General features: G+C 50.1%; 1 protein-coding gene across 2 annotated transcripts in view; it reads left to right on the top strand.

Annotated features, from left to right (window-relative positions):
- kank3 (KN motif and ankyrin repeat domains 3) overlaps positions 1-27,726 on the top strand; it is a 103,179-nt gene that overhangs the window by 36,892 nt on the left and 38,561 nt on the right. For both annotated transcript variants that reach the window (XM_084318550.1, XM_084318551.1), the window contains exons 3-4: positions 17,607-17,689; positions 23,213-25,237. In XM_084318550.1, coding sequence (XP_084174676.1) covers positions 17,653-17,689; positions 23,213-25,237 — 2,062 coding nt within the window. In that variant the 5' untranslated portion in view covers positions 17,607-17,652. The remainder of the gene's footprint in view (positions 1-17,606; positions 17,690-23,212; positions 25,238-27,726) is intronic.

Genomic DNA, 27,726 nt, shown 5'->3' with positions numbered 1-27,726 from the left:
CTGACTCTCTCTCTCTCTGCTCCTCAGGTAGTGAGTTGACTCTGACTCTCTCTCTCTGCTCCTCAGGTAGTGAGTTGACTCTGACTCTCTCTCTCTCTGTTCCTCAGGTAGTGAGTTGACTCTGACTCTCTCTCTCTCTGCTCCTCAGGTAGTGAGTTGACTCTGACTCTCTCTCTCTGCTCCTCAGGTAGTGAGTTGACTCTGACTCTCTCTCTCTCTCTCTGCTCCTCAGGTAGTGAGTTGACTCTGACTCTCTCTCTCTCTCTGCTCCTCAGGTAGTGAGTTGACTCTGACTCTCTCTCTCTCTGCTCCTCAGGTAGTGAGTTGACTCTGACTCTCTCTCTCTCTGCTCCTCAGGTAGTGAGTTCTGACTCTCTCTCTCTCTGCTCCTCAGGTAGTGAGTTGACTCTGACTCTCTCTGCTCCTCAGGTAGTGAGTTGACTCTGACTCTCTCTCTCTCTCTGCTCCTCAGGTAGTGAGTTGACTCTGACTCTCTCTCTCTCTGCTCCTCAGGTAGTGAGTTGACTCTGACTCTCTCTCTCTCTGCTCCTCAGGTAGTGAGTTGACTCTCTCTCTCTCTCTGCTCCTCAGGTAGTGAGTTGACTCTGACTCTCTCTCTCTCTGCTCCTCAGGTAGTGAGTTGACTCTGACTCTCTCTCTCTCTGCTCCTCAGGTAGTGAGTTGACTCTGACTCTCTCTCTCTCTGCTCCTCAGGTAGTGAGTTGACTCTCTCTCTCTCTGCTCCTCAGGTAGTGAGTTGACTCTCTCTCTCTCTGCTCCTCAGGTAGTGAGTTGACTCTGACTCTCTCTCTGTTCCTCAGGTAGTGAGTTGACTCTGACTCTCTCTCTCTCTGCTCCTCAGGTAGTGAGTTGACTCTGACTCTCTCTCTCTCTGCTCCTCAGGTAGTGAGTTGACTCTGACTCTCTCTCTCTGCTCCTCAGGTAGTGAGTTGACTCTGACTCTCTCTCTCTCTCTGCTCCTCAGGTAGTGAGTTGACTCTCTCTCTCTCTGCTCCTCAGGTAGTGAGTTGACTCTGACTCTCTCTCTCTCTGCTCCTCAGGTAGTGAGTTGACTCTGACTCTCTCTCTCTCTGCTCCTCAGGTAGTGAGTTGACTCTGACTCTCTCTCTCTCTGCTCCTCAGGTAGTGAGTTGACTCTCTCTCTCTCTGCTCCTCAGGTAGTGAGTTGACTCTGACTCTCTCTCTGCTCCTCAGGTAGTGAGTTGACTCTGACTCTCTCTCTCTCTGCTCCTCGGGTAGTGAGTTGACTCTGACTCTCTCTCTCTGCTCCTCAGGTAGTGAGTTGACTCTGACTCTCTCTCTCTCTGCTCCTCAGGTAGTGAGTTGACTCTGACTCTCTCTCTCTCTGCTCCTCAGGTAGTGAGTTGACTCTCTCTCTCTCTGCTCCTCAGGTAGTGAGTTGACTCTGACTCTCTCTCTCTCTGCTCCTCAGGTAGTGAGTTGACTCTGACTCTCTCTCTCTCTGCTCCTCAGGTAGTGAGTTGACTCTGACTCTCTCTCTCTCTGCTCCTCAGGTAGTGAGTTGACTCTGACTCTCTCTCTCTCTGCTCCTCAGGTAGTGAGTTGACTCTGACTCTCTCTCTCTCTGCTCCTCAGGTAGTGAGTTGACTCTGACTCTCTCTCTCTGCTCCTCAGGTAGTGAGTTGACTCTGACTCTCTCTCTCTCTGCTCCTCAGGTAGTGAGTTGACTCTGACTCTCTCTCTCTCTCTGCTCCTCAGGTAGTGAGTTGACTCTGACTCTCTCTCTCTCTGCTCCTCAGGTAGTGAGTTGACTCTGACTCTCTCTCTCTCTGCTCCTCAGGTAGTGAGTTGACTCTGACTCTCTCTCTCTGCTCCTCAGGTAGTGAGTTGACTCTGACTCTCTCTCTCTCTGCTCCTCAGGTAGTGAGTTGACTCTGACTCTCTCTCTCTCTCTGCTCCTCAGGTAGTGAGTTGACTCTCTCTCTCTCTGCTCCTCAGGTAGTGAGTTGACTCTGACTCTCTCTCTCTCTGCTCCTCAGGTAGTGAGTTGACTCTGACTCTCTCTCTCTCTGCTCCTCAGGTAGTGAGTTGACTCTGACTCTCTCTCTCTCTGCTCCTCAGGTAGTGAGTTGACTCTCTCTCTCTCTGCTCCTCAGGTAGTGAGTTGACTCTGACTCTCTCTCTCTGCTCCTCAGGTAGTGAGTTGACTCTGACTCTCTCTCTCTCTGCTCCTCAGGTAGTGAGTTGACTCTGACTCTCTCTCTCTGCTCCTCAGGTAGTGAGTTGACTCTGACTCTCTCTCTCTCTGCTCCTCAGGTAGTGAGTTGACTCTGACTCTCTCTCTCTCTGCTCCTCAGGTAGTGAGTTGACTCTGACTCTCTCTCTGCTCCTCAGGTAGTGAGTTGACTCTGACTCTCTCTCTCTCTGCTCCTCAGGTAGTGAGTTGACTCTGACTCTCTCTCTCTCTGCTCCTCAGGTAGTGAGTTGACTCTGACTCTCTCTCTCTCTGCTCCTCAGGTAGTGAGTTGACTCTCTCTCTCTCTGCTCCTCAGGTAGTGAGTTGACTCTGACTCTCTCTCTCTCTGCTCCTCAGGTAGTGAGTTGACTCTGACTCTCTCTCTCTCTGCTCCTCAGGTAGTGAGTTGACTCTGACTCTCTCTCTCTGCTCCTCAGGTAGTGAGTTGACTCTGACTCTCTCTCTCTCTGCTCCTCAGGTAGTGAGTTGACTCTGACTCTCTCTCTCTCTGCTCCTCAGGTAGTGAGTTGACTCTGACTCTCTCTCTCTCTGCTCCTCAGGTAGTGAGTTGACTCTGACTCTCTCTCTCTCTGCTCCTCAGGTAGTGAGTTGACTCTGACTCTCTCTCTCTCTCTCTGCTCCTCAGGTAGTGAGTTGACTCTGACTCTCTCTCTCTCTGCTCCTCAGGTAGTGAGTTGACTCTGACTCTCTCTCTCTCTGCTCCTCAGGTAGTGAGTTGACTCTGACTCTCTCTCTCTGCTCCTCAGGTAGTGAGTTGACTCTGACTCTCTCTCTCTCTGCTCCTCAGGTAGTGAGTTGACTCTGACTCTCTCTCTCTCTGCTCCTCAGGTAGTGAGTTGACTCTGACTCTCTCTCTCTCTGCTCCTCAGGTAGTGAGTTGACTCTGACTCTCTCTCTCTCTGCTCCTCAGGTAGTGAGTTGACTCTGACTCTCTCTCTCTCTGCTCCTCAGGTAGTGAGTTGACTCTGACTCTCTCTCTCTGCTCCTCAGGTAGTGAGGTTGACTCTCTCTCTCTCTGCTCCTCAGGTAGTGAGTTGACTCTGACTCTCTCTCTCTCTCTGCTCCTCAGGTAGTGAGTTGACTCTGACTCTCTCTCTCTCTGCTCCTCAGGTAGTGAGTTGACTCTGACTCTCTCTCTCTCTGCTCCTCAGGTAGTGAGTTGACTCTGACTCTCTCTCTCTCTCTGCTCCTCAGGTAGTGAGTTGACTCTTCTCTCTCTCTGCTCCTCAGGTAGTGAGTTGACTCTGACTCTCTCTCTCTCTGCTCCTCAGGTAGTGAGTTGACTCTGACTCTCTCTCTCTGCTCCTCAGGTAGTGAGTTGACTCTGACTCTCTCTCTCTCTCTGCTCCTCAGGTAGTGAGTTGACTCTGACTCTCTCTCTCTGCTCCTCAGGTAGTGAGTTGACTCTGACTCTCTCTCTCTCTGCTCCTCAGGTAGTGAGTTGACTCTGACTCTCTCTCTCTCTGCTCCTCAGGTAGTGAGTTGACTCTGACTCTCTCTCTCTCTGCTCCTCAGGTAGTGAGTTGACTCTGACTCTCTCTCTGCTCCTCAGGTAGTGAGTTGACTCTGACTCTCTCTCTCTGCTCCTCAGGTAGTGAGTTGACTCTGACTCTCTCTCTCTCTGCTCCTCAGGTAGTGAGTTGACTCTGACTCTCTCTCTCTCTCTGCTCCTCAGGTAGTGAGTTGACTCTGACTCTCTCTCTCTCTGCTCCTCAGGTAGTGAGTTGACTCTGACTCTCTCTCTCTGCTCCTCAGGTAGTGAGTTGACTCTGACTCTCTCTCTCTCTGCTCCTCAGGTAGTGAGTTGACTCTGACTCTCTCTCTCTCTGCTCCTCAGGTAGTGAGTTGACTCTGACTCTCTCTCTCTCTGCTCCTCAGGTAGTGAGTTGACTCTGACTCTCTCTCTCTCTGCTCCTCAGGTAGTGAGTTGACTCTGACTCTCTCTCTCTCTCTGCTCCTCAGGTAGTGAGTTGACTCTGACTCTCTCTCTCTCTGCTCCTCAGGTAGTGAGTTGACTCTGACTCTCTCTCTCTCTGCTCCTCAGGTAGTGAGTTGACTCTGACTCTCTCTCTCTCTGCTCCTCAGGTAGTGAGTGACTCTGACTCTCTCTCTCTCTGCTCCTCAGGTAGTGAGTTGACTCTGACTCTCTCTCTCTCTCTCTCAGGTAGTGAGTTGACTCTGACTCTCTCTCTCTCTCTGCTCCTCAGGTAGTGAGTTGACTCTGACTCTCTCTCTCTGCTCCTCAGGTAGTGAGTTGACTCTGACTCTCTCTCTCTGCTCCTCAGGTAGTGAGTTGACTCTGACTCTCTCTCTCTCTGCTCCTCAGGTAGTGAGTTGACTCTGACTCTCTCTCTCTCTGCTCCTCAGGTAGTGAGTTGACTCTGACTCTCTCTCTCTCTGCTCCTCAGGTAGTGAGTTGACTCTGACTCTCTCTCTCTGCTCCTCAGGTAGTGAGTTGACTCTGACTCTCTCTCTCTCTGCTCCTCAGGTAGTGAGTTGACTCTGACTCTCTCTCTCTCTGCTCCTCAGGTAGTGAGTTGACTCTGACTCTCTCTCTCTGCTCCTCAGGTAGTGAGTTGACTCTCTCTCTCTCTGCTCCTCAGGTAGTGAGTTGACTCTCTCTCTCTCTGCTCCTCAGGTAGTGAGTTGACTCTGACTCTCTCTCTCTCTGCTCCTCAGGTAGTGAGTTGACTCTGACTCTCTCTCTCTGCTCCTCAGGTAGTGAGTTGACTCTGACTCTCTCTCTCTCTGCTCCTCAGGTAGTGAGTTGACTCTGACTCTCTCTCTGCTCCTCAGGTAGTGAGTTGACTCTGACTCTCTCTCTCTCTGCTCCTCAGGTAGTGAGTTGACTCTGACTCTCTCTCTCTCTGCTCCTCAGGTAGTGAGTTGACTCTGACTCTCTCTCTCTCTGCTCCTCAGGTAGTGAGTTGACTCTCTCTCTCTCTCTGCTCCTCAGGTAGTGAGTTGACTCTGACTCTCTCTCTGCTCCTCAGGTAGTGAGTTGACTCTGACTCTCTCTCTCTCTGCTCCTCAGGTAGTGAGTTGACTCTGACTCTCTCTCTCTGCTCCTCAGGTAGTGAGTTGACTCTGACTCTCTCTCTCTCTGCTCCTCAGGTAGTGAGTTGACTCTGACTCTCTCTCTCTCTGCTCCTCAGGTAGTGAGTTGACTCTGACTCTCTCTCTCTGCTCCTCAGGTAGTGAGTTGACTCTGACTCTCTCTCTCTCTGCTCCTCAGGTAGTGAGTTGACTCTCTCTCTCTCTCTCTGCTCCTCAGGTAGTGAGTTGACTCTGACTCTCTCTCTCTCTGCTCCTCAGGTAGTGAGTTGACTCTGACTCTCTCTCTCTCTGCTCCTCAGGTAGTGAGTTGACTCTGACTCTCTCTCTCTCTGCTCCTCAGGTAGTGAGTTGACTCTGACTCTCTCTCTCTCTGCTCCTCAGGTAGTGAGTTGACTCTGACTCTCTCTCTCTCTGCTCCTCAGGTAGTGAGTTGACTCTGATCTCTCTCTCTCTGCTCCTCAGGTAGTGAGTTGACTCTGACTCTCTCTCTCTCTGCTCCTCAGGTAGTGAGTTGACTCTGACTCTCTCTCTCTCTGCTCCTCAGGTAGTGAGTTGACTCTGACTCTCTCTCTCTCTGCTCCTCAGGTAGTGAGTTGACTCTGACTCTCTCTCTCTCTGCTCCTCAGGTAGTGAGTTGACTCTGACTCTCTCTCTCTCTGCTCCTCAGGTAGTGAGTTGACTCTGACTCTCTCTCTCTCTGCTCCTCAGGTAGTGAGTTGACTCTGACTCTCTCTCTCTCTGCTCCTCAGGTAGTGAGTTGACTCTGACTCTCTCTCTCTCTGCTCCTCAGGTAGTGAGTTGACTCTGACTCTCTCTCTCTGCTCCTCAGGTAGTGAGTTGACTCTGACTCTCTCTCTCTCTGCTCCTCAGGTAGTGAGTTGACTCTGACTCTCTCTCTCTGCTCCTCAGGTAGTGAGTTGACTCTGACTCTCTCTCTCTCTGCTCCTCAGGTAGTGAGTTGACTCTGACTCTCTCTCTCTCTGCTCCTCAGGTAGTGAGTTGACTCTGACTCTCTCTCTCTCTGCTCCTCAGGTAGTGAGTTGACTCTGACTCTCTCTCTCTCTGCTCCTCAGGTAGTGAGTTGACTCTGACTCTCTCTCTCTCTGCTCCTCAGGTAGTGAGTTGACTCTGACTCTCTCTCTCTCTGCTCCTCAGGTAGTGAGTTGACTCTGACTCTCTCTCTCTCTGCTCCTCAGGTAGTGAGTTGACTCTGACTCTCTCTCTCTCTGCTCCTCAGGTAGTGAGTTGACTCTGACTCTCTCTCTCTGCTCCTCAGGTAGTGAGTTGACTCTGACTCTCTCTCTCTCTCTGCTCCTCAGGTAGTGAGTTGACTCTGACTCTCTCTCTCTCTGCTCCTCAGGTAGTGAGTTGACTCTGACTCTCTCTCTCTGCTCCTCAGGTAGTGAGTTGACTCTGACTCTCTCTCTCTCTGCTCCTCAGGTAGTGAGTTGACTCTGACTCTCTCTCTCTCTGCTCCTCAGGTAGTGAGTTGACTCTGACTCTCTCTCTCTCTCTGCTCCTCAGGTAGTGAGTTGACTCTGACTCTCTCTCTCTCTGCTCCTCAGGTAGTGAGTTGACTCTCTCTCTCTCTGCTCCTCAGGTAGTGAGTTGACTCTGACTCTCTCTCTCTCTCTGCTCCTCAGGTAGTGAGTTGACTCTGACTCTCTCTCTCTCTGCTCCTCAGGTAGTGAGTTGACTCTGACTCTCTCTCTCTCTGCTCCTCAGGTAGTGAGTTGACTCTGACTCTCTCTCTGCTCCTCAGGTAGTGAGTTGACTCTGACTCTCTCTCTGCTCCTCAGGTAGTGAGTTGACTCTGACTCTCTCTCTCTGCTCCTCAGGTAGTGAGTTGACTCTGACTCTCTCTCTCTCTGCTCCTCAGGTAGTGAGTTGACTCTGACTCTCTCTCTCTCTGTTCCTCAGGTAGTGAGTTGACTCTGACTCTCTCTCTGCTCCTCAGGTAGTGAGTTGACTCTGACTCTCTCTCTCTCTGCTCCTCAGGTAGTGAGTTGACTCTGACTCTCTCTCTGCTCCTCAGGTAGTGAGTTGACTCTGACTCTCTCTCTCTCTCTGCTCCTCAGGTAGTGAGTTGACTCTGACTCTCTCTCTCTGCTCCTCAGGTAGTGAGTTGACTCTGACTCTCTCTCTCTGCTCCTCAGGTAGTGAGTTGACTCTGACTCTCTCTCTCTGCTCCTCAGGTAGTGAGTTGACTCTGACTCTCTCTCTCTCTGCTCCTCAGGTAGTGAGTTGACTCTGACTCTCTCTCTCTCTGCTCCTCAGGTAGTGAGTTGACTCTGACTCTCTCTCTCTGCTCCTCAGGTAGTGAGTTGACTCTGACTCTCTCTCTCTCTGCTCCTCAGGTAGTGAGTTGACTCTGACTCTCTCTCTCTCTGCTCCTCAGGTAGTGAGTTGACTCTGACTCTCTCTCTCTCTGCTCCTCAGGTAGTGAGTTGACTCTCTCTCTCTCTCTGCTCCTCAGGTAGTGAGTTGACTCTGACTCTCTCTCTCTCTGCTCCTCAGGTAGTGAGTTGACTCTGACTCTCTCTCTCTCTGCTCCTCAGGTAGTGAGTTGACTCTGACTCTCTCTCTCTCTGCTCCTCAGGTAGTGAGTTGACTCTGACTCTCTCTCTCTCTGCTCCTCAGGTAGTGAGTTGACTCTGACTCTCTCTCTCTCTGCTCCTCAGGTAGTGAGTTGACTCTGCTCTCTCTCTGCTCCTCAGGTAGTGAGTTGACTCTGACTCTCTCTCTCTCTGCTCCTCAGGTAGTGAGTTGACTCTGACTCTCTCTCTCTCTGCTCCTCAGGTAGTGAGTTGACTCTGACTCTCTCTCTCTCCTCCTCAGGTAGTGAGTTGACTCTGACTCTCTCTCTCTCTGCTCCTCAGGTAGTGAGTTGACTCTGACTCTCTCTCTCTGCTCCTCAGGTAGTGAGTTGACTCTGACTCTCTCTCTCTCTGCTCCTCAGGTAGTGAGTTGACTCTGACTCTCTCTCTCTCTGCTCCTCAGGTAGTGAGTTGACTCTGACTCTCTCTCTCTGCTCCTCAGGTAGTGAGTTGACTCTGACTCTCTCTCTCTCTGCTCCTCAGGTAGTGAGTTGACTCTGACTCTCTCTCTCTCTGCTCCTCAGGTAGTGAGTTGACTCTGACTCTCTCTCTCTCTGCTCCTCAGGTAGTGAGTTGACTCTGACTCTCTCTCTCTCTGCTCCTCAGGTAGTGAGTTGACTCTGACTCTCTCTCTCTCTGCTCCTCAGGTAGTGAGTTGACTCTGACTCTCTCTCTCTCTGCTCCTCAGGTAGTGAGTTGACTCTCTCTCTCTCTCTGCTCCTCAGGTAGTGAGTTGACTCTGACTCTCTCTCTCTCGCTCCTCAGGTAGTGAGTTGACTCTGACTCTCTCTCTCTCTCTCGCTCCTCAGGTAGTGAGTTGACTCTGACTCTCTCTCTCTCTGCTCCTCAGGTAGTGAGTTGACTCTGACTCTCTCTCTCTGCTCCTCAGGTAGTGAGTTGACTCTGACTTCTCTCTCTCTGCTCCTCAGGTAGTGAGTTGACTCTGACTCTCTCTCTGCTCCTCAGGTAGTGAGTTGACTCTGACTCTCTCTCTCTCTGCTCCTCAGGTAGTGAGTTGACTCTGACTTCTCTCTCTGCCAGGTAGTGAGTTGACTCTGACTCTCTCTCTCTCTGCTCCTCAGGTAGTGAGTTGACTCTGACTCTCTCTCTCTCTGCTCCTCAGGTAGTGAGTTGACTCTGACTCTCTCTCTCTCTGCTCCTCAGGTAGTGAGTTGACTCTGACTCTCTTCTCTGCTCCTCAGGTAGTGAGTTGACTCTGACTCTCTCTCTCTCTGCTCCTCAGGTAGTGAGTTGACTCTGACTCTCTCTCTCTCTGCTCCTCAGGTAGTGAGTTGACTCTGACTCTCTCTCTCTGCTCCTCAGGTAGTGAGTTGACTCTGACTCTCTCTCTCTCTGCTCCTCAGGTAGTGAGTTGACTCTGACTCTCTCTCTCTCTGCTCCTCAGGTAGTGAGTTGACTCTGACTCTCTCTCTCTCTGCTCCTCAGGTAGTGAGTTGACTCTGACTCTCTCTCTCTCTGCTCCTCAGGTAGTGAGTTGACTCTGACTCTCTCTCTCTGCTCCTCAGGTAGTGAGTTGACTCTGACTCTCTCTCTCTCTGCTCCTCAGGTAGTGAGTTGACTCTGACTCTCTCTCTCTGCTCCTCAGGTAGTGAGTTGATCTGACTCTCTCTCTCTCTCTGCTCCTCAGGTAGTGAGTTGACTCTGACTCTCTCTCTCTGCTCCTCAGGTAGTGAGTTGACTCTGACTCTCTCTCTCTGCTCCTCAGGTAGTGAGTTGACTCTGACTCTCTCTCTCTCTGCTCCTCAGGTAGTGAGTTGACTCTGACTCTCTCTCTCTGCTCCTCAGGTAGTGAGTTGACTCTGACTCCTCTCTCTCTGCTCCTCAGGTAGTGAGTTGACTCTGACTCTCTCTCTCTCTGCTCCTCAGGTAGTGAGTTGACTCTGACTCTCTCTCTCTGCTCCTCAGGTAGTGAGTTGACTCTGACTCTCTCTCTCTCTGCTCCTCAGGTAGTGAGTTGACTCTGAATCTCTCTCTCTCTGCTCCTCAGGTAGTGAGTTGACTCTGACTCTTCTCTCTCTGCTCCTCAGGTAGTGAGTTGACTCTGACTCTCTCTCTCTCTGCTCCTCAGGTAGTGAGTTGACTCTGACTCTCTCTCTCTCTGCTCCTCAGGTAGTGAGTTGACTCTGACTCTCTCTCTCCTCTGCTCCTCAGGTAGTGAGTTGACTCTGACTCTCTCTCTCTCTGCTCCTCAGGTAGTGAGTTGACTCGATCTCGACTCTCTCTCCTCTGCTCCTCAGGTAGTGAGTTGACTCTGACTCTCTCTCTCTCTGCTCCTCAGGTAGTGAGTTGACTCTGACCTCTCTCTCTCTCTCTCTGTCCTCAGGTAGTGAGTTGACTCTGACTCTCTCTCTCTGCTCCTCAGGTAGTGAGTTGACTCTGACTCTCTCTCTCTGCTCCTCAGGTAGTGAGTTGACTCTGACTCTCTCTCTCTCTGCTCCTCAGGTAGTGAGTTGACTCTGACTCTCTCTCTCTGCTCCTCAGGTAGTGAGTTGACTCTGACTCTCTCTCTCTCTGCTCCTCAGGTAGTGAGTTGACTCTGATCTCTCTCTCTGCTCCTCAGGTAGTGAGTTGACTCTGACTCTCTCTCTCTCTGCTCCTCAGGTAGTGAGTTGACTCTGACTCTCTCTCTCTCTGCTCCTCAGGTAGTGAGTTGACTCTGACTCTCTCTCTCTCTGCTCCTCAGGTAGTGAGTTGACTCTGACTCTCTCTCTCTCTGCTCCTCAGGTAGTGAGTTGACTCTGACTCTCTCTCTCTCTGCTCCTCAGGTAGTGAGTTGACTCTGACTCTCTCTCTCTCTGCTCCTCAGGTAGTGAGTTGACTCTGACTCTCTCTCTCTCTGCTCCTCAGGTAGTGAGTTGACTCTGACTCTCTCTCTCTCTGCTCCTCAGGTAGTGAGTTGACTCTGACTCTCTCTCTCTCTGCTCCTCAGGTAGTGAGTTGACTCTGACTCTCTCTCTCTGCTCCTCAGGTAGTGAGTTGACTCTGACCTCTCTCTCTCTGCTCCTCAGGTAGTGAGTTGACTCTCTCTCTCTCTGCTCCTCAGGTAGTGAGTTGACTCTGACTCTCTCTCTCTCTGCTCCTCAGGTAGTGAGTTGACTCTGACTCTCTCTCTCTGCTCCTCAGGTAGTGAGTTGACTCTGACTCTCTCTCTCTGCTCCTCAGGTAGTGAGTTGACTCTGACTCTCTCTCTCTCTGCTCCTCAGGTAGTGAGTTGACTCTGACTCTCTCTCTCTGCTCCTCAGGTAGTGAGTTGACTCTGACTCTCTCTCTCTCTGCTCCTCAGGTAGTGAGTTGACTTGACCCTCTCTCTCTCTGCTCCTCAGGTAGTGAGTTGACTCTGACTCTCTCTCTCTCTGCTCCTCAGGTAGTGAGTTGACTCTGACTCTCTCTCTCTCTGCTCCTCAGGTAGTGAGTTGACTCTGACTCTCTCTCTCTCTGCTCCTCAGGTAGTGAGTTGACTCTGACTCTCTCTCTCTCTGCTCCTCAGGTAGTGAGTTGACTCTGACTCTCTCTCTCTGCTCCTCAGGTAGTGAGTTGACTCTGACTCTCTCTCTCTCTGCTCCTCAGGTAGTGAGTTGACTCTGACTCTCTCTCTCTCTGCTCCTCAGGTAGTGAGTTGACTCTGACTCTCTCTCTCTCTGCTCCTCAGGTAGTGAGTTGACTCTGACTCTCTCTCTCTCTTCCTCAGGTAGTGAGTTGACTCTGACTCTCTCTCTCTCTCTGCTCCTCAGGTAGTGAGTTGACTCTGACTCTCCTCTCTCTGCTCCTCAGGTAGTGAGTTGACTCTGACTCTCTCTCTCTCTGCTCCTCAGGTAGTGAGTTGACTCTGACTCTCTCTCTCTGCTCCTCAGGTAGTGAGTTGACTCTGACTCTCTCTCTCTGCTCCTCAGGTAGTGAGTTGACTCTGACTCTCTCTCTCTCTGCTCCTCAGGTAGTGAGTTGACTCTGACTCTCTCTCTCTGCTCCTCAGGTAGTGAGTTGACTCTGACTCTCTCTCTCTCTGCTCCTCAGGTAGTGAGTTGACTCTGACTCTCTCTCTCTCTGCTCCTCAGGTAGTGAGTTGACTCTGACTCTCTCTCTCTGCTCCTCAGGTAGTGAGTTGACTCTGACTCTCTCTCTCTCTGCTCCTCAGGTAGTGAGTTGACTCTGACTCTCTCTCTCTCTCTGCTCCTCAGGTAGTGAGTTGACTCTGACTCTCTCTCTCTGCTCCTCAGGTAGTGAGTTGACTCTGACTCTCTCTCTCTGCTCCTCAGGTAGTGAGTTGACTCTGACTCTCTCTCTCTCTGCTCCTCAGGTAGTGAGTTGACTCTGACTCTCTCTCTCTGCTCCTCAGGTAGTGAGTTGACTCTGCTCTCTCTCTCTGCTCCTCAGGTAGTGAGTTGACTCTGACTCTCTCTCTCTCTGCTCCTCAGGTAGTGAGTTGACTCTGACTCTCTCTCTCTGCTCCTCAGGTAGTGAGTTGACTCTGACTCTCTCTCTCTGCTCCTCAGGTAGTGAGTTGACTCTGACTCTCTCTCTCTCTGCTCCTCAGGTAGTGAGTTGACTCTGACTCTCTCTCTCTGCTCCTCAGGTAGTGAGTTGACTCTGACTCTCTCTCTCTGCTCCTCAGGTAGTGAGTTGACTCTGACTCTCTCTCTCTGCTCCTCAGGTAGTGAGTTGACTCTGACTCTCTCTCTCTCTGCTCCTCAGGTAGTGAGTTGACTCTGACTCTCTCTCTCTCTGCTCCTCAGGTAGTGAGTTGACTCTGACTCTCTCTCTCTGCTCCTCAGGTAGTGAGTTGACTCTGACTCTCTCTCTCTCTGCTCCTCAGGTAGTGAGTTGACTCTGACTCTCTCTCTCTCTGCTCCTCAGGTAGTGAGTTGACTCTGACTCTCTCTCTCTCTGCTCCTCAGGTAGTGAGTTGACTCTGACTCTCTCTCTCTCTGCTCCTCAGGTAGTGAGTTGACTCTGACTCTCTCTCTCTGCTCCTCAGGTAGTGAGTTGACTCTGACTTCTCTCTCTGCTCCTCAGGTAGTGAGTTGACTCTGACTCTCTCTCTCTCTGCTCCTCAGGTAGTGAGTTGACTCTGACTCTCTCTCTCTCTGCTCCTCAGGTAGTGAGTTGACTCTGACTCTCTCTCTGCTCCTCAGGTAGTGAGTTGACTCTGACTCTCTCTCTCTCTGCTCCTCAGGTAGTGAGTTGACTCTGACTCTCTCTCTGCTCCTCAGGTAGTGAGTTGACTCTGACTCTCTCTCTCTGCTCCTCAGGTAGTGAGTTGACTCTGACTCTCTCTCTCTGCTCCTCAGGTAGTGAGTTGACTCTGACTCTCTCTCTCTCTGCTCCTCAGGTAGTGAGTTGACTCTGACTCTCTCTCTCTGCTCCTCAGGTAGTGAGTTGACTCTGACTCTCTCTCTGCTCCTCAGGTAGTGAGTTGACTCTGACTCTCTCTCTCTCTGCTCCTCAGGTAGTGAGTTGACTCTGACTCTCTCTCTCTGCTCCTCAGGTAGTGAGTTGACTCTGACTCTCTCTCTCTGCTCCTCAGGTAGTGAGTTGACTCTGACTCTCTCTCTCTCTGCTCCTCAGGTAGTGAGTTGACTCTGACTCTCTCTCTCTGCTCCTCAGGTAGTGAGTTGACTCTGACTCTCTCTCTGCTCCTCAGGTAGTGAGTTGACTCTGACTCTCTCTCTCTCTGCTCCTCAGGTAGTGAGTTGACTCTGACTCTCTCTCTCTGCTCCTCAGGTAGTGAGTTGACTCTGACTCTCTCTCTCTCTGCTCCTCAGGTAGTGAGTTGACTCTGACTCTCTCTCTCTGCTCCTCAGGTAGTGAGTTGACTCTCTCTCTCTCTCTCTGCTCCTCAGGTAGTGAGTTGACTCTGACTCTCTCTCTCTCTGCTCCTCAGGTAGTGAGTTGACTCTGACTCTCTCTCTCTCTGCTCCTCAGGTAGTGAGTTGACTCTGACTCTCTCTCTCTCTGCTCCTCAGGTAGTGAGTTGACTCTGACTCTCTCTCTCTCTGCTCCTCAGGTAGTGAGTTGACTCTGACTCTCTCTCTCTCTCTGCTCCTCAGGTAGTGAGTTGACTCTGACTCTCTCTCTCTCTCTGCTCCTCAGGTAGTGAGTTGACTCTGACTCTCTCTCTCTCTGCTCCTCAGGTAGTGAGTTGACTCTGACTCTCTCTCTCTGCTCCTCAGGTAGTGAGTTGACTCTCTCTCTCTCTCTGCTCCTCAGGTAGTGAGTTGACTCTGACTCTCTCTCTCTGCTCCTCAGGTAGTGAGTTGACTCTCTCTCTCTCTCTGCTCCTCAGGTAGTGAGTTGACTCTGACTCTCTCTCTCTCTGCTCCTCAGGTAGTGAGTTCTGACTCTCTCTCTCTCTGTTCCTCAGGTAGTGAGTTGACTCTGACTCTCTCTCTCTCTGCTCCTCAGGTAGTGAGTTGACTCTGACTCTCTCTCTCTCTGCTCCTCAGGTAGTGAGTTGACTCTGACTCTCTCTCTCTCTGCTCCTCAGGTAGTGAGTTGACTCTGACTCTCTCTCTCTCTGCTCCTCAGGTAGTGAGTTGACTCTGACTCTCTCTCTCTCTCTGCTCCTCAGGTAGTGAGTTGACTCTGACTCTCTCTCTCTCTGCTCCTCAGGTAGTGAGTTGACTCTGACTCTCTCTCTCTCTCTGCTCCTCAGGTAGTGAGTTGACTCTGACTCTCTCTCTCTCTCTGCCTCAGGTAGTGAGTTGACTCTGACTCTCTCTCTCTCTGCTCCTCAGGTAGTGAGTTGACTCTGACTCTCTCTGTCTCTGCTCCTCAGGTAGTGAGTTGACTCTGACTCTCTCTCTCTGCTCCTCAGGTAGTGAGTTGACTCTGACTCTCTCTCTCTCTGCTCCTCAGGTAGTGAGTTGACTCTGACTCTCTCTCTCTCTGCTCCTCAGGTAGTGAGTTGACTCTGACTCTCTCTCTCTGCTCCTCAGGTAGTGAGTTGACTCTGACTCTCTCTCTCTCTGCTCCTCAGGTAGTGAGTTGACTCTGACTCTCTCTCTCTCTGCTCCTCAGGTAGTGAGTTGACTCTGACTCTCTCTCTCTCTGCTCCTCAGGTAGTGAGTTGACTCTGACTCTCTCTCTCTCTGCTCCTCAGGTAGTGAGTTGACTCTGACTCTCTCTCTCTCTGCTCCTCAGGTAGTGAGTTCTGACTCTCTCTCTCTCTGTTCCTCAGGTAGTGAGTTGACTCTGACTCTCTCTGCTCCTCAGGTAGTGAGTTGACTCTGACTCTCTCTCTCTCTCTGCTCCTCAGGTAGTGAGTTGACTCTGACTCTCTCTGCTCCTCAGGTAGTGAGTTGACTCTGACTCTCTCTCTCTCTCTGCTCCTCAGGTAGTGAGTTGACTCTGACTCTCTCTCTCTGCTCCTCAGGTAGTGAGTTGACTCTGACTCTCTCTCTCTCTGCTCCTCAGGTAGTGAGTTGACTCTGACTCTCTCTCTCTCTGCTCCTCAGGTAGTGAGTTGACTCTGACTCTCTCTCTGCTCCTCAGGTAGTGAGTTGACTCTGACTCTCTCTCTCTCTGCTCCTCAGGTAGTGAGTTGACTCTGACTCTCTCTCTCTGCTCCTCAGGTAGTGAGTTGACTCTGACTCTCTCTCTCTCTGCTCCTCAGGTAGTGAGTTGACTCTCTCTCTCTCTGCTCCTCAGGTAGTGAGTTGACTCTCTCTCTCTCTGCTCCTCAGGTAGTGAGTTGACTCTGACTCTCTCTCTCTCTGCTCCTCAGGTAGTGAGTTGACTCTGACTCTCTCTCTCTGCTCCTCAGGTAGTGAGTTGACTCTGACTCTCTCTCTCTCTCTGCTCCTCAGGTAGTGAGTTGACTCTCTCTCTCTCTGCTCCTCAGGTAGTGAGTTGACTCTGACTCTCTCTCTCTCTGCTCCTCAGGTAGTGAGTTGACTCTGACTCTCTCTCTCTCTGCTCCTCAGGTAGTGAGTTGACTCTGACTCTCTCTCTCTCTGCTCCTCAGGTAGTGAGTTGACTCTGACTCTCTCTCTCTCTGCTCCTCAGGTAGTGAGTTGACTCTGACTCTCTCTCTCTGCTCCTCAGGTAGTGAGTTGACTCTGACTCTCTCTCTCTCTGCTCCTCAGGTAGTGAGTTGACTCTGACTCTCTCTCTCTCTGCTCCTCAGGTAGTGAGTTGACTCTCTCTCTCTCTGCTCCTCAGGTAGTGAGTTGACTCTGACTCTCTCTCTCTCTGCTCCTCAGGTAGTGAGTTGACTCTGACTCTCTCTCTCTCTGCTCCTCAGGTAGTGAGTTGACTCTGACTCTCTCTCTCTCTGCTCCTCAGGTAGTGAGTTGACTCTGATCTCTCTCTCTCTCTGCTCCTCAGGTAGTGAGTTGACTCTGACTCTCTCTCTGCTCCTCAGGTAGTGAGTTGACTCTGACTCTCTCTCTGCTCCTCAGGTAGTGAGTTGACTCTGACTCTCTCTCTCTCTGCTCCTCAGGTAGTGAGTTGACTCTGACTCTCTCTCTCTCTGCTCCTCAGGTAGTGAGTTGACTCTGACTCTCTCTCTCTCTGCTCCTCAGGTAGTGAGTTGACTCTGACTCTCTCTCTCTCTGCTCCTCAGGTAGTGAGTTGACTCTGACTCTCTCTCTCTCTGCTCCTCAGGTAGTGAGTTGACTCTGACTCTCTCTCTCTCTCTGCTCCTCAGGTAGTGAGTTGACTCTGACTCTCTCTCTCTGTTCCTCAGGTAGTGAGTTGACTCTGACTCTCTCTCTCTCTGCTCCTCAGGTAGTGAGTTGACTCTGACTCTCTCTGCTCCTCAGGTAGTGAGTTGACTCTGACTCTCTCTCTCTCTCTGCTCCTCAGGTAGTGAGTTGACTCTCTCTCTCTCTGCTCCTCAGGTAGTGAGTTGACTCTGACTCTCTCTCTCTCTCTGCTCCTCAGGTAGTGAGTTGACTCTGACTCTCTCTCTCTCTCTGCTCCTCAGGTAGTGAGTTGACTCTGACTCTCTCTCTCTCTCTGCTCCTCAGGTAGTGAGTTGACTCTGACTCTCTCTCTCTGCTCCTCAGGTAGTGAGTTGACTCTGACTCTCTCTCTCTCTCTCTGCTCCTCAGGTAGTGAGTTGACTCTGACTCTCTCTCTCTCTCTGCTCCTCAGGTAGTGAGTTGACTCTCTCTCTCTCTCTCTGCTCCTCAGGTAGTGAGTTGACTCTGACTCTCTCTCTCTCTGCTCCTCAGGTAGTGAGTTGACTCTGACTCTCTCTCTCTCTCTGCTCCTCAGGTAGTGAGTTGACTCTGACTCTCTCTCTCTGCTCCTCAGGTAGTGAGTTGACTCTCTCTCTCTCTGCTCCTCAGGTAGTGAGTTGACTCTGACTCTCTCTCTCTGCTCCTCAGGTAGTGAGTTGACTCTGACTCTCTCTCTCTCTCTCTCTGTTCCTCAGGTAGTGAGTTGACTCTGACTCTCTCTCTCTCTGCTCCTCAGGTAGTGAGTTGACTCTGACTCTCTCTCTCTCTGCTCCTCAGGTAGTGAGTTGACTCTGACTCTCTCTGCTCCTCAGGTAGTGAGTTGACTCTGACTCTCTCTCTCTCTGCTCCTCAGGTAGTGAGTTGACTCTGACTCTCTCTCTCTCTGCTCCTCAGGTAGTGAGTTGACTCTCTCTCTCTCTGCTCCTCAGGTAGTGAGTTGACTCTGACTCTCTCTCTCTCTGCTCCTCAGGTAGTGAGTTGACTCTGACTCTCTCTCTCTCTGCTCCTCAGGTAGTGAGTTGACTCTGACTCTGCTGAAAGGTCCCGGTCCAGGAAGATGACTCAGTCGGTGCAGGTGACCCCCAAGCTGCCTGGTAAGCTGCCGTGTGGAGATTCTCACGAGGCTTTGTGGTTTCATTTTGATGTGTCATACTGTAGCGAGGTAAACACGGCTGTGCAGACCTCCACCAAACCATCTCCCAACTTCTCTGTAACTCAAACTCCACATTTGACTGGGGGTAGATGACAGAAACAAGAGTTGCCTATATTGCCAGTCTCAACAGACCTAGATACTACCTCACGTCATATATTATGTGCAATGTGGACAAAGCATTCCCAAGTGACACATTACCTCCTGTTTCTCAAAAGTATTACAATTATAATGATGTGATTTTTGCAGGCGTGTACCAAACAAAGGTGTTTTAGAATACGATTTGTAGGCCTGAGCATCTCTGCGGCACCCACATACTTTTAGATGTTGACGTACATTTCACCTTTATTTATAAAATATTACAGTAATATTACAATATCAGTTATGACTAATGGGTCTGGACATACACTCATCTGAAAATGTAAATGTTGGTTCCAGTGGAGGAAAGGTCATGGGTGTAACCATAATCATAACCATAATCAATAGGTTTCTAACTATTTGGGGGGCATGAATGAAAATGTTAAGGCAATCCAATTCAGTTTGGCCTGATGGTGGCGCTAGAGTAATGGTCATGGGGTCACCAAAACCACTAGGCTTATCAAAATAAATGGTTTGGTTCCGGTTGCCGACCGACCCTGCCGATTTAGCTGCGACCCAATTTATTTTATGAGTTTAAAAAAATATATATATATATATATATTTTTTTTTACAATAAAGTTTAATAAAAATCTTAGTCAAACCTTTAGTATTATGGATATTAAACATGCTGGCAGAGTACATGCATCCATGCTGTCGTGAACATTTTAATTAAATAAAGAAATTCCCCATCCATAGTCGCCGTGGGAAAAAATAAAATAAAAAATAAAATAAAATAAATTCCCTACCTTGGCCTTAACTGACAACCAACAGGAACCACACAATTTATTTTGTTAGGCCCTAGGTAACAATGAAACAAACAAACAAACAAACAAATATGACCTGGGTGCTGGGTACAGGGTGCAGGGTGCTGGGTGCAGGGTGCTGGGTGCAGGGTGCTGGGTGCTGGGTGCTGGCTCCTAGCAGAGTCACTGGTATTGTACTGCTGGCTCCTAGTAGAGTCACTGGTATTGTACTGCTGGCTCCTAGCAGAGTCACTGGTATTGTACTGCTGGCTCCTAGTAGAGTCACTGGTATTGTACTGCTGGCTCCTAGCAGAGTCACTGGTATTGTACTGCTGGCTCCTAGCAGAGTCACTGGTATTGTGCTGCTGGCTCCTAGCAGAGTCACTGGTATTGTGCTGCTGGCTCCTAGCAGAGTCACTGGTATTGTGCTGCTGGCTCCTAGCAGAGTCACTGGTATTGTGCTGCTGGCTCCTAGCAGAGTCACTGGTATTGTGCTGCTGGCTCCTAGCAGAGTCACTGGTATTGTGCTGCTGGCTCCTAGTAGAGTCACTGGTATTGTGCTGCTGGCTCCTAGCAGAGTCACTGGTATTATACTGCTGGCTCCTAGCAGAGTCACTGGTATTGTACTGCTGGCTCCTAGCAGAGTCACTGGTATTGTACTGCTGGCTCCTAGCAGAGTCACTAGTATTGTACTGCTGGCTCCTAGCAGAGTCACTAGTATTGTGCTGCTGGCTCCTAGTAGAGTCACTGGTATTGTGCTGCTGGCTCCTAGCAGAGTCACTGGTATTGTGCTGCTGGCTCCTAGTAGAGTCACTGGTATTGTACTGCTGGCTCCTAGCAGAGTCACTGGTATTGTGCTGCTGGCTCCTAGCAGAGTCACTGGTATTATGCTGCTGGCTCCTAGCAGAGTCACTGGTATTGTGCTGCTGGCTCCTAGCAGAGTCACTGGTATTATGCTGCTGGCTCCTAGCAGAGTCACTGGTATTGTACTGCTGGCTCCTAGCAGAGTCACTAGTATTGTACTGCTGGCTCCTAGCAGAGTCACTGGTATTGTGCTGCTGGCTCCTAGCAGAGTCACTGGTATTATACTGCTGGCTCCTAGCAGAGCTACTGGTATTGTACTGCTGGCTCCTAGCAGAGTCACTGGTATTGTGCTGCTGGCTCCTAGCAGAGTCACTGGTATTGTGCTGCTGGCTCCTAGTAGAGTCACTGGTATTGTACTGCTGGCTCCTAGTAGAGTCACTGGTATTGTGCTGCTGGCTCCTAGCAGAGTCACTGGTATTGTACTGCTGGCTCCTAGCAGAGTCACTGGTATTGTGCTGCTGGCTCCTAGCAGAGTCACTGGTATTGTACTGCTGGCTCCTAGCAGAGTCACTGGTATTGTGCTGCTGGCTCCTAGCAGAGTCACTGGTATTGTACTGCTGGCTCCTAGCAGAGTCACTGGTATTGTGCTGCTGGCTCCTAGCAGAGTCACTGGTATTGTGCTGCTGGCTCCTAGTAGAGTCACTGGTATTGTGCTGCTGGCTCCTAGCAGAGTCACTGGTATTATACTGCTGGCTCCTAGCAGAGTCACTGGTATTGTGCTGCTGGCTCCTAGCAGAGTCACTGGTATTATACTGCTGGCTCCTAGCAGAGTCACTGGTATTATACTGCTGGCTCCTAGTAGAGTCACTGGTATTGTACTGCTGGCTCCTCGCAGAGTCACTGGTATTGTACTGCTGGCTCCTAGTAGAGTCACTGGTATTGTGCTGCTGGCTCCTAGCAGAGTCACTGGTATTGTGCTGCTGGCTCCTAGTAGAGTCACTGGTATTGTACTGCTGGCTCCTCGCAGAGTCACTGGTATTGTACTGCTGGCTCCTAGTAGAGTCACTGGTATTGTGCTGCTGGCTCCTAGCAGAGTCACTGGTATTGTGCTGCTGGCTCCTAGCAGAGTCACTGGTATTGTGCTGCTGGCTCCTAGCAGAGTCACTGGTATTGTACTGCTGGCTCCTAGCAGAGTCACTGGTATTGTGCTGCTGGCCCCTAGCAGAGTCACTGGTATTGTGCTGCTGGCTCCTAGCAGAGTCACTGGTATTGTGCTGCTGGCTCCTAGCAGAGTCACTGGTATTGTACTGCTGGCTCCTAGCAGAGTCACTGGTATTGTGCTGCTGGCTCCTAGCAGAGTCACTGGTATTGTGCTGCTGGCTCCTAGCAGAGTCACTGGTATTGTGCTGCTGGCTCCTAGCAGAGTCACAGGTATTGTACTGCTGGCTCCTAGCAGAGTCACTGGTATTGTACTGCTGGCTCCTAGCAGAGTCACTGGTATTGTGCTGCTGGCCCCTAGCAGAGTCACTGGTATTATACTGCTGGCTCCTAGTAGAGTCACTGGTATTGTGCTGCTGGCTCCTAGCAGAGTCACTGGTATTGTACTGCTGGCTCCTAGCAGAGTCACTGGTATTGTGCTGCTGGCTCCTAGTAGAGTCACTGGTATTGTACTGCTGGCTCCTAGCAGAGTCACTGGTATTGTACTGCTGGCTCCTAGTAGAGTCACTGGTATTGTGCTGCTGGGTCCTAGCAGAGTCACTGGTCTTGTACTGCTGGCTCCTAGCAGAGTCACTGGTATTGTGCTGCTGGCTCCTAGCAGAGTCACTGGTATTGTACTGCTGGCTCCTAGTAGAGTCACTGGTATTGTGCTGCTGGCTCCTAGTAGAGTCACTGGTATTGTGCTGCTGGCTCCTAGCAGAGTCACTGGTATTGTGCTGCTGGCTCCTAGTAGAGTCACTGGTATTATACTGCTGGCTCCTAGCAGAGTCACTGGTATTGTGCTGCTGGCTCCTAGTAGAGTCACTGGTATTGTGCTGCTGGCTCCTAGCAGAGTCACTGGTATTATACTGCTGGCTCCTAGCAGAGTCACTGGTATTATACTGCTGGCTCCTAGTAGAGTCACTGGTATTGTGCTGCTGGCTCCTAGTAGAGTCACTGGTATTGTGCTGCTGGCTCCTAGCAGAGTCACTGGTATTGTGCTGCTGGCTCCTAGCAGTGTCACTGGTATTATACTGCTGGCTCCTAGCAGAGTCACTGGTATTATACTGCTGGATCCTAGCAGAGTCACTGGTATTGTGCTGCTGGCTCCTAGTAGAGTCACTGGTATTATACTGCTGGCTCCTAGCAGAGCTACTGGTATTGTACTGCTGGCTCCTAGTAGAGTCACTGGTATTGTACTGCTGGCTCCTAGCAGAGTCACTGGTATTGTACTGCTGGCTCCTAGCAGAGTCACTGGTATTGTGCTGCTGGCTCCTAGCAGAGTCACTGGTATTGTACTGCTGGCTCCTAGCAGAGTCACTGGTATTATACTGCTGGCTCCTAGCAGAGTCACTGGTATTGTACTGCTGGCTCCTAGCAGAGTCACTGGTATTATACTGCTGGCTCCTAGCAGAGTCACTGGTATTGTGCTGCTGGCTCCTAGCAGAGTCACTGGTATTGTACTGCTGGCTCCTAGTAGAGTCACTGGTATTGTACTGCTGGCTCCTAGCAGAGTCACTGGTATTGTACTGCTGGCTCCTAGCAGAGTCACTGGTATTGTGCTGCTGGCTCCTAGCAGAGTCACTGGTATTGTACTGCTGGCTCCTAGCAGAGTCACTGGTATTATACTGCTGGCTCCTAGCAGAGTCACTGGTATTGTACTGCTGGCTCCTAGCAGAGTCACTGGTATTGTGCTGCTGGCTCCTAGCAGAGTCACTGGTATTGTACTGCTGGCTCCTAGCAGAGTCACTGGTATTGTACTGCTGGCTCCTAGCAGAGTCACTGGTATTGTACTGCTGGCTCCTAGTAGAGTCACTGGTATTGTGCTGCTGGCTCCTAGCAGAGTCACTGGTATTGTGCTGCTGGCTCCTAGTAGAGTCACTGGTATTGTACTGCTGGCTCCTAGCAGAGTCACTGGTATTGTACTGCTGGCTCCTAGCAGAGTCACTGGTATTGTACTGCTGGCTCCTAGCAGAGTCACTGGTATTGTGCTGCTGGCTCCTAGCAGAGTCACTGGTATTGTACTGCTGGCTCCTAGTAGAGTCACTGGTATTGTGCTGCTGGCTCCTAGCAGAGTCACTGGTATTGTGCTGCTGGCTCCTAGCAGAGTCACTGGTATTGTACTGCTGGCTCCTAGTAGAGTCACTGGTGTCAACATTTCGACTGTGAAAAATGTCTACATTTCTACTGTTTCACGCCGGTCTGAAATGTTAATGTATGGAAAGTTTACTTGATTATGGGCAGGTCTTGAAACATTTGGGAATTGTTCCAAACATCTGGTACAGTATTGGAAAACATTGTTGTCTAGTGCTGATACAAATACACATTCTATGTAGTTGTACACAAATATTGTAGTATTTATTGTGATGAAGAATCATTTCAGCTTTCGAATGATACAACACAGTTGACAATGGACATGAGTCGTACTGTACGCCAAAGCAAAATCAAGTCACAAAAGCAAGAAATATGTCATTTTGAAATGAACATGATGTAGGAGCAGCTTTACTGTGGCTGGTCTCTTGTGACTTGGGATGAGAGATTGTGGTTTCAACCGGGATTAAGTCATGTTTTCCTTTGCCCCGCAGACCTAGGCGCTCCGTTCCTCTACTCCACCCAGGAGCAGGCTGACCCGCAGGGCTCCTACTCTGTCCAAACACCGTATGGCTTCCAGCTGGACCTGGACTTCCTCAAGTACGTGGAGGAGATCGAAAGCGGGCACAACCTCCGCCGGGCACCACTTGGCTCCCGCCGGTCAGTTCGAGGGCCCAAAGGTTCTCAGAGGAGTCCCACCGTGGGGGGCCGCGCCAGTGGCTGGACCTCCACAGAGTCTCTCGCTTCCCCCGCCAGCGAGGACGGCAAGGTTCCTCCTCCTCCCCCGCCACGCAGCCGCATCGGCTCGGCGCCCTGCGTCATACACTCCATCTCCCCCGTGACTCTCCTCAGCGTCCCCCCGCTGTCCGCCGGTGCCAAGGTGCCACCCCCTCCACCTCTGCGAAACCCCCGAGTGGAAAGAACCCTTCTGGAGACCAGCCGGCGACTACAACAGGAGCAGAGCCACCAGTACCAGAATGGCGGCTGCTTCCAGCTCCAGGATCCTCCCAAGGCGGGCATCAGGGCAACTGTGCCCTCCTTGGTGTCCCCTGCCAACGCAGCCTCTGCCACCGCGGACGGGCCGCCGCTGATCCTTCCCTCGCCGTCCGCCACTCCGTCTCAGAGCGGTCTGATCAAACCCAGTCCTCAAACCTCCGGGCGCAGCACCCCGGCGCCGGGCTCCGGCATGGCTTCCCTACCGCCCAGCCAGTTGCAGACGGTCAGAGAGCAGATGGCCACCGCGCTGCGGCAACTCAAGGAGATGGAGGAGCGGGTGAAGGGTGTCCCCGTGCTGGAGAGGGAGGTGGCCAAGCTACGGGCTGAAAAGGACATGCTTGTCTTGGCGTTGGAGGAGAAGAAAGCGTCCGAGAGAGAAGCCCAACGGAAGCGGCGATCTATAGAAACGTCCACGCAAACCACAGAGGTGCTTCCTGCCCCGGTGGACGTCGAGTGCCAGAGGCGGCCCGCTTCGCCCGGCAGTAAAAGCCCTGGAAAATCAGGGGACCTCAAAAGGTTGACGGAGAAATTCGAAGGGAAGTTTGAGAAAGAACCCGTAGAGAAGGTTTTGGCTCCGGAGAAAGTTGTTCCAGTCGTTGAGAAGAAGTCAGTGGCAGTCGGGGACGATAACTCAATGGATCGTGTTGTTTTCTACCACAGCCAGGGTGTGAAAGACGCCTCTGAGGGCACGGAGGTAACCGTTGGCGAGAAAGGCACGGGGACAGAAGACACGGTGGTTCACGAGCAGGGAGCGCAGGCCGGGGTGGAGACGGAGGAGCGGGGAGCGCAGGCCGGGGTGGAGACGGACAACGCTTCAGTTTGGGTGATGGAGTCGCTCCTTGGGCTCACCAGCGAGGCACAGAGGGAGATAGACACTTTACAGGACACCATTAAATTCCAACAGGAGTCCATTGTCGCTCTAGAAGGGCGTCTGAGCCTGGCGGACCAAGACCTGGGAGCTCTCAAAGCCCTGGAGGAGAAGAGAACGTCTATAGTCACATCGGAGAAAGGGGTCCTTGCCAAACCGGACACAACACACGCTCAGGTGGAGACGTCAGCCTCGGCCATGGAGCACGTCGCGGTCATGTGTCGCCCCGACGTCGCCGACGCGTGCGTGGGTGAGGATTTAACGGCCAGTCAGAGTGACCAGGGCGTGGGTGAGGATTTAACGGCCAGTCAGAGTGACCAGGGCGTGGGTGAGGATTTGTGTGACCAGGGCACACAAACGGATGTTGTAACCGTTTCCGTGGTCAGCACTGGGAGCCAGTATCTGTTTGAGGAAGAGGTTCAAGAGAAGAAACCTGAGGCTGCCGTGCTGAAGAAAAGACAGCTCACCATCGACGAGTACAAGGTAACACCAGACGAAGAGGTGGTCATGTCGGCAGAGTACAAGGTAACACCAGACGAAGAGGTGGTCGTGTCGGCAGAGTACAAGGTAACACCAGACGAAGAGGTGGTCGTGTCGGCAGAGCGAAAAGAGAGGGAGGAAGGAGAAGGGACAGCAGCCAGCAAACCCAAGACTGGTGAGTGCAATGACACTGGCGGCATCAATACTGGGGAGAGGAAACTAAATTAGACAGATAAATATTAGGGAGGTACCAATACCGGTATTGGAACTGCTACAGTATGTAGTAGGACCGACACTAGGCTAGAGCATCAGTGGCTCAGGTAGTAGAGGTAGAGCGGTTGTCTGGTCGCCTTGTCTTGATTCCCGCTACTCTCTCCTCCCTTGAGCAAGACACTTAACCCCTAACTGCTCCCGATGAGCAGGTTGGCACCTCGCATGGTCGCCTCCGCCGTCGGTGTGTGAATGTGTGAGTGAACGGGTGAATGTGAGGAACAAAATTCTAAAGCGCTTTGGATAAAAACTGCTATATAAAATGCACCATTTACCATTTGAGAAGTGCCGTGGTACTAAAAGCCATGTGCTGCATGGCAGAATTCAAAGCAAAGTGACTTGATTTCCTGCATCTTTCCCTAATGGGGAATACAACTGATTACATACTTCAGACCAGTGCATTTTGTTAGTGCATCAAGTTATAGTATATCAAGCGATAGCTTTCCAACACTGGCCACTATGAATTGTTGGTGCTATTTTGAAAAGTTACGCTTGAACAGTCTTCAGGCATGACCCTTCAGTCTTCCTCTATGGCAGGGGTCAGCAACCTTTTTGACATGGAGTGCCTGTTTGAAATATAGTTGTAACTAGTGTGCCTCAACAATATTCCATGCATCGTAAATATTTTTTCTCATAATCAGGTATTTTTAATGATACTTTTTACATTATTACATCATTATCGTTATTATTAACAATATTATTATGATGGTTGTATCAACCCTAAATCTGAGTTGGGGGGGGGGGGGGGGGGGAATGCAATGCAGACAAACAGCTGCATACAGTGCGACCATTTCACTCACATTTGCCCATTCATTTTTGGACACATCACACACCATCGGTGTGTGTACTGTACGTGGGCTGTCATAGCTCCACCTACAGGCCTAATGGAGAACACCAGGAGAACACCAGGATGTGAATGGAGGGTGAATGTGAGGTATATCGTGTAAATAAGTTTTGATTGATCGCAAGACTACACTGTAAAAAATATATAATAATAAGTTACCAGAACTTAAAAATATTTAGTTCAGTTACTGTGCATTAAGGTTTTCAGTTTTCAATCCATAATAATCCAGAAAAATAAGTACACAACCACATTATTTCAACCTAATAAAACTATGTTTATTGTCATTGTTTTAACACAAGTTGACTTGGTAATACTCACATTTTGAGTAAAGAATATGGCTTTTAACATGTGCAATGTTCAATGAAATAGAAAAATAAATAATAAAATTTGTTGATTAATCCCACTGGTCACAATGGTGACCGTAATAATGTTTTTGTTATAAGGCTCTGCAAATGTTACTGAATGATGTAGCAATGTATTTCCAGCTAAATTGAAATAATAAACAAATAAAGGGTCTCAATTAAATATGTGGTAGTAAAAAGAACCTGTGGGAGGATTTCAACAAGATAAATGCGACAACAGTGCAAAATATTTCACTATAATATTTCAAAGCAAAAAAAAAAAAAAAAAAAAAATTATATATATATATATATATATATATATATATATATATTTTTTTTTTTTTTTTTTACTGCTGCCCCCTGTGCCTATGCAAATGCCCCCGCGTGCCTATGCAGGCACGCGTGCCTAAGGTTGCCTACCCCTGCTCTATGGTATTTCCCCAGTCAGCTGCAGGTTAGTTCTCCATTCCCCTACCTGGACATTTAATATTACGGTTGTGAATCTCTGGGTGACCTAACGCTAAGAGGTGATTACTATGCTGATGACACCATGCTGATCTGATGTGTCTCAATACATTTTGTCCAATGACACCAAACCAATGGTCCACTACTGATCACTGATCAGTAGGGCTGGGAAGAGGTATACCGAATATGAAGGTGTACTGTCTAGGGCTGTCTTAAATACTTCGAAGCTTCGTTCGATGGGCATGGGATTCGAATATGAAAATTAATTTTGAATATATTATATTATTATAGTATATTATATTATTATTATTATATATATTTTTTTGTGTGCAAAATCAGCTCTACCTCTCTTTGTTAACTGCAACAAGCAATGCCGTTTGTTATTTAAGATGAGGTCGGACTCGGCACTGACAGATTTGTGTTCATTGTGCTGCTTTTATAAAGCCTCAAATGACGGCTTACAATATTTCATGAAAGCAAAGTGTTTCGTTTGTCTAAGATTTAAAAAGGTTTAAACTTTACAGCACTGACAACGTTGAACAAAGTGCTGTACAAGTCCCACAACATAAAAACAAAACAAAACAAATTTATTTATAATATTTATATATATATTTTTTTATCTCGAAGCTTCGAATTAAAATCGAATCTCGGCCCCGAAGCTTCGAATTCCAAAAAAAATCCGAAGGTCAGTCCTAGTACTGTATCTTTGCAATGGTATGGATTTTCACTATACTGTCATCCACA

The sequence above is a fragment of the Notolepis coatsorum genome (assembly GCF_963971535.1).
Source record: "Notolepis coatsorum genome assembly, chromosome: 7".
NCBI classification, from domain to species: domain Eukaryota; kingdom Metazoa; phylum Chordata; class Actinopteri; order Aulopiformes; family Paralepididae; genus Notolepis; species Notolepis coatsorum.
This window is presented reverse-complemented; position numbering and strand designations above follow the sequence as displayed.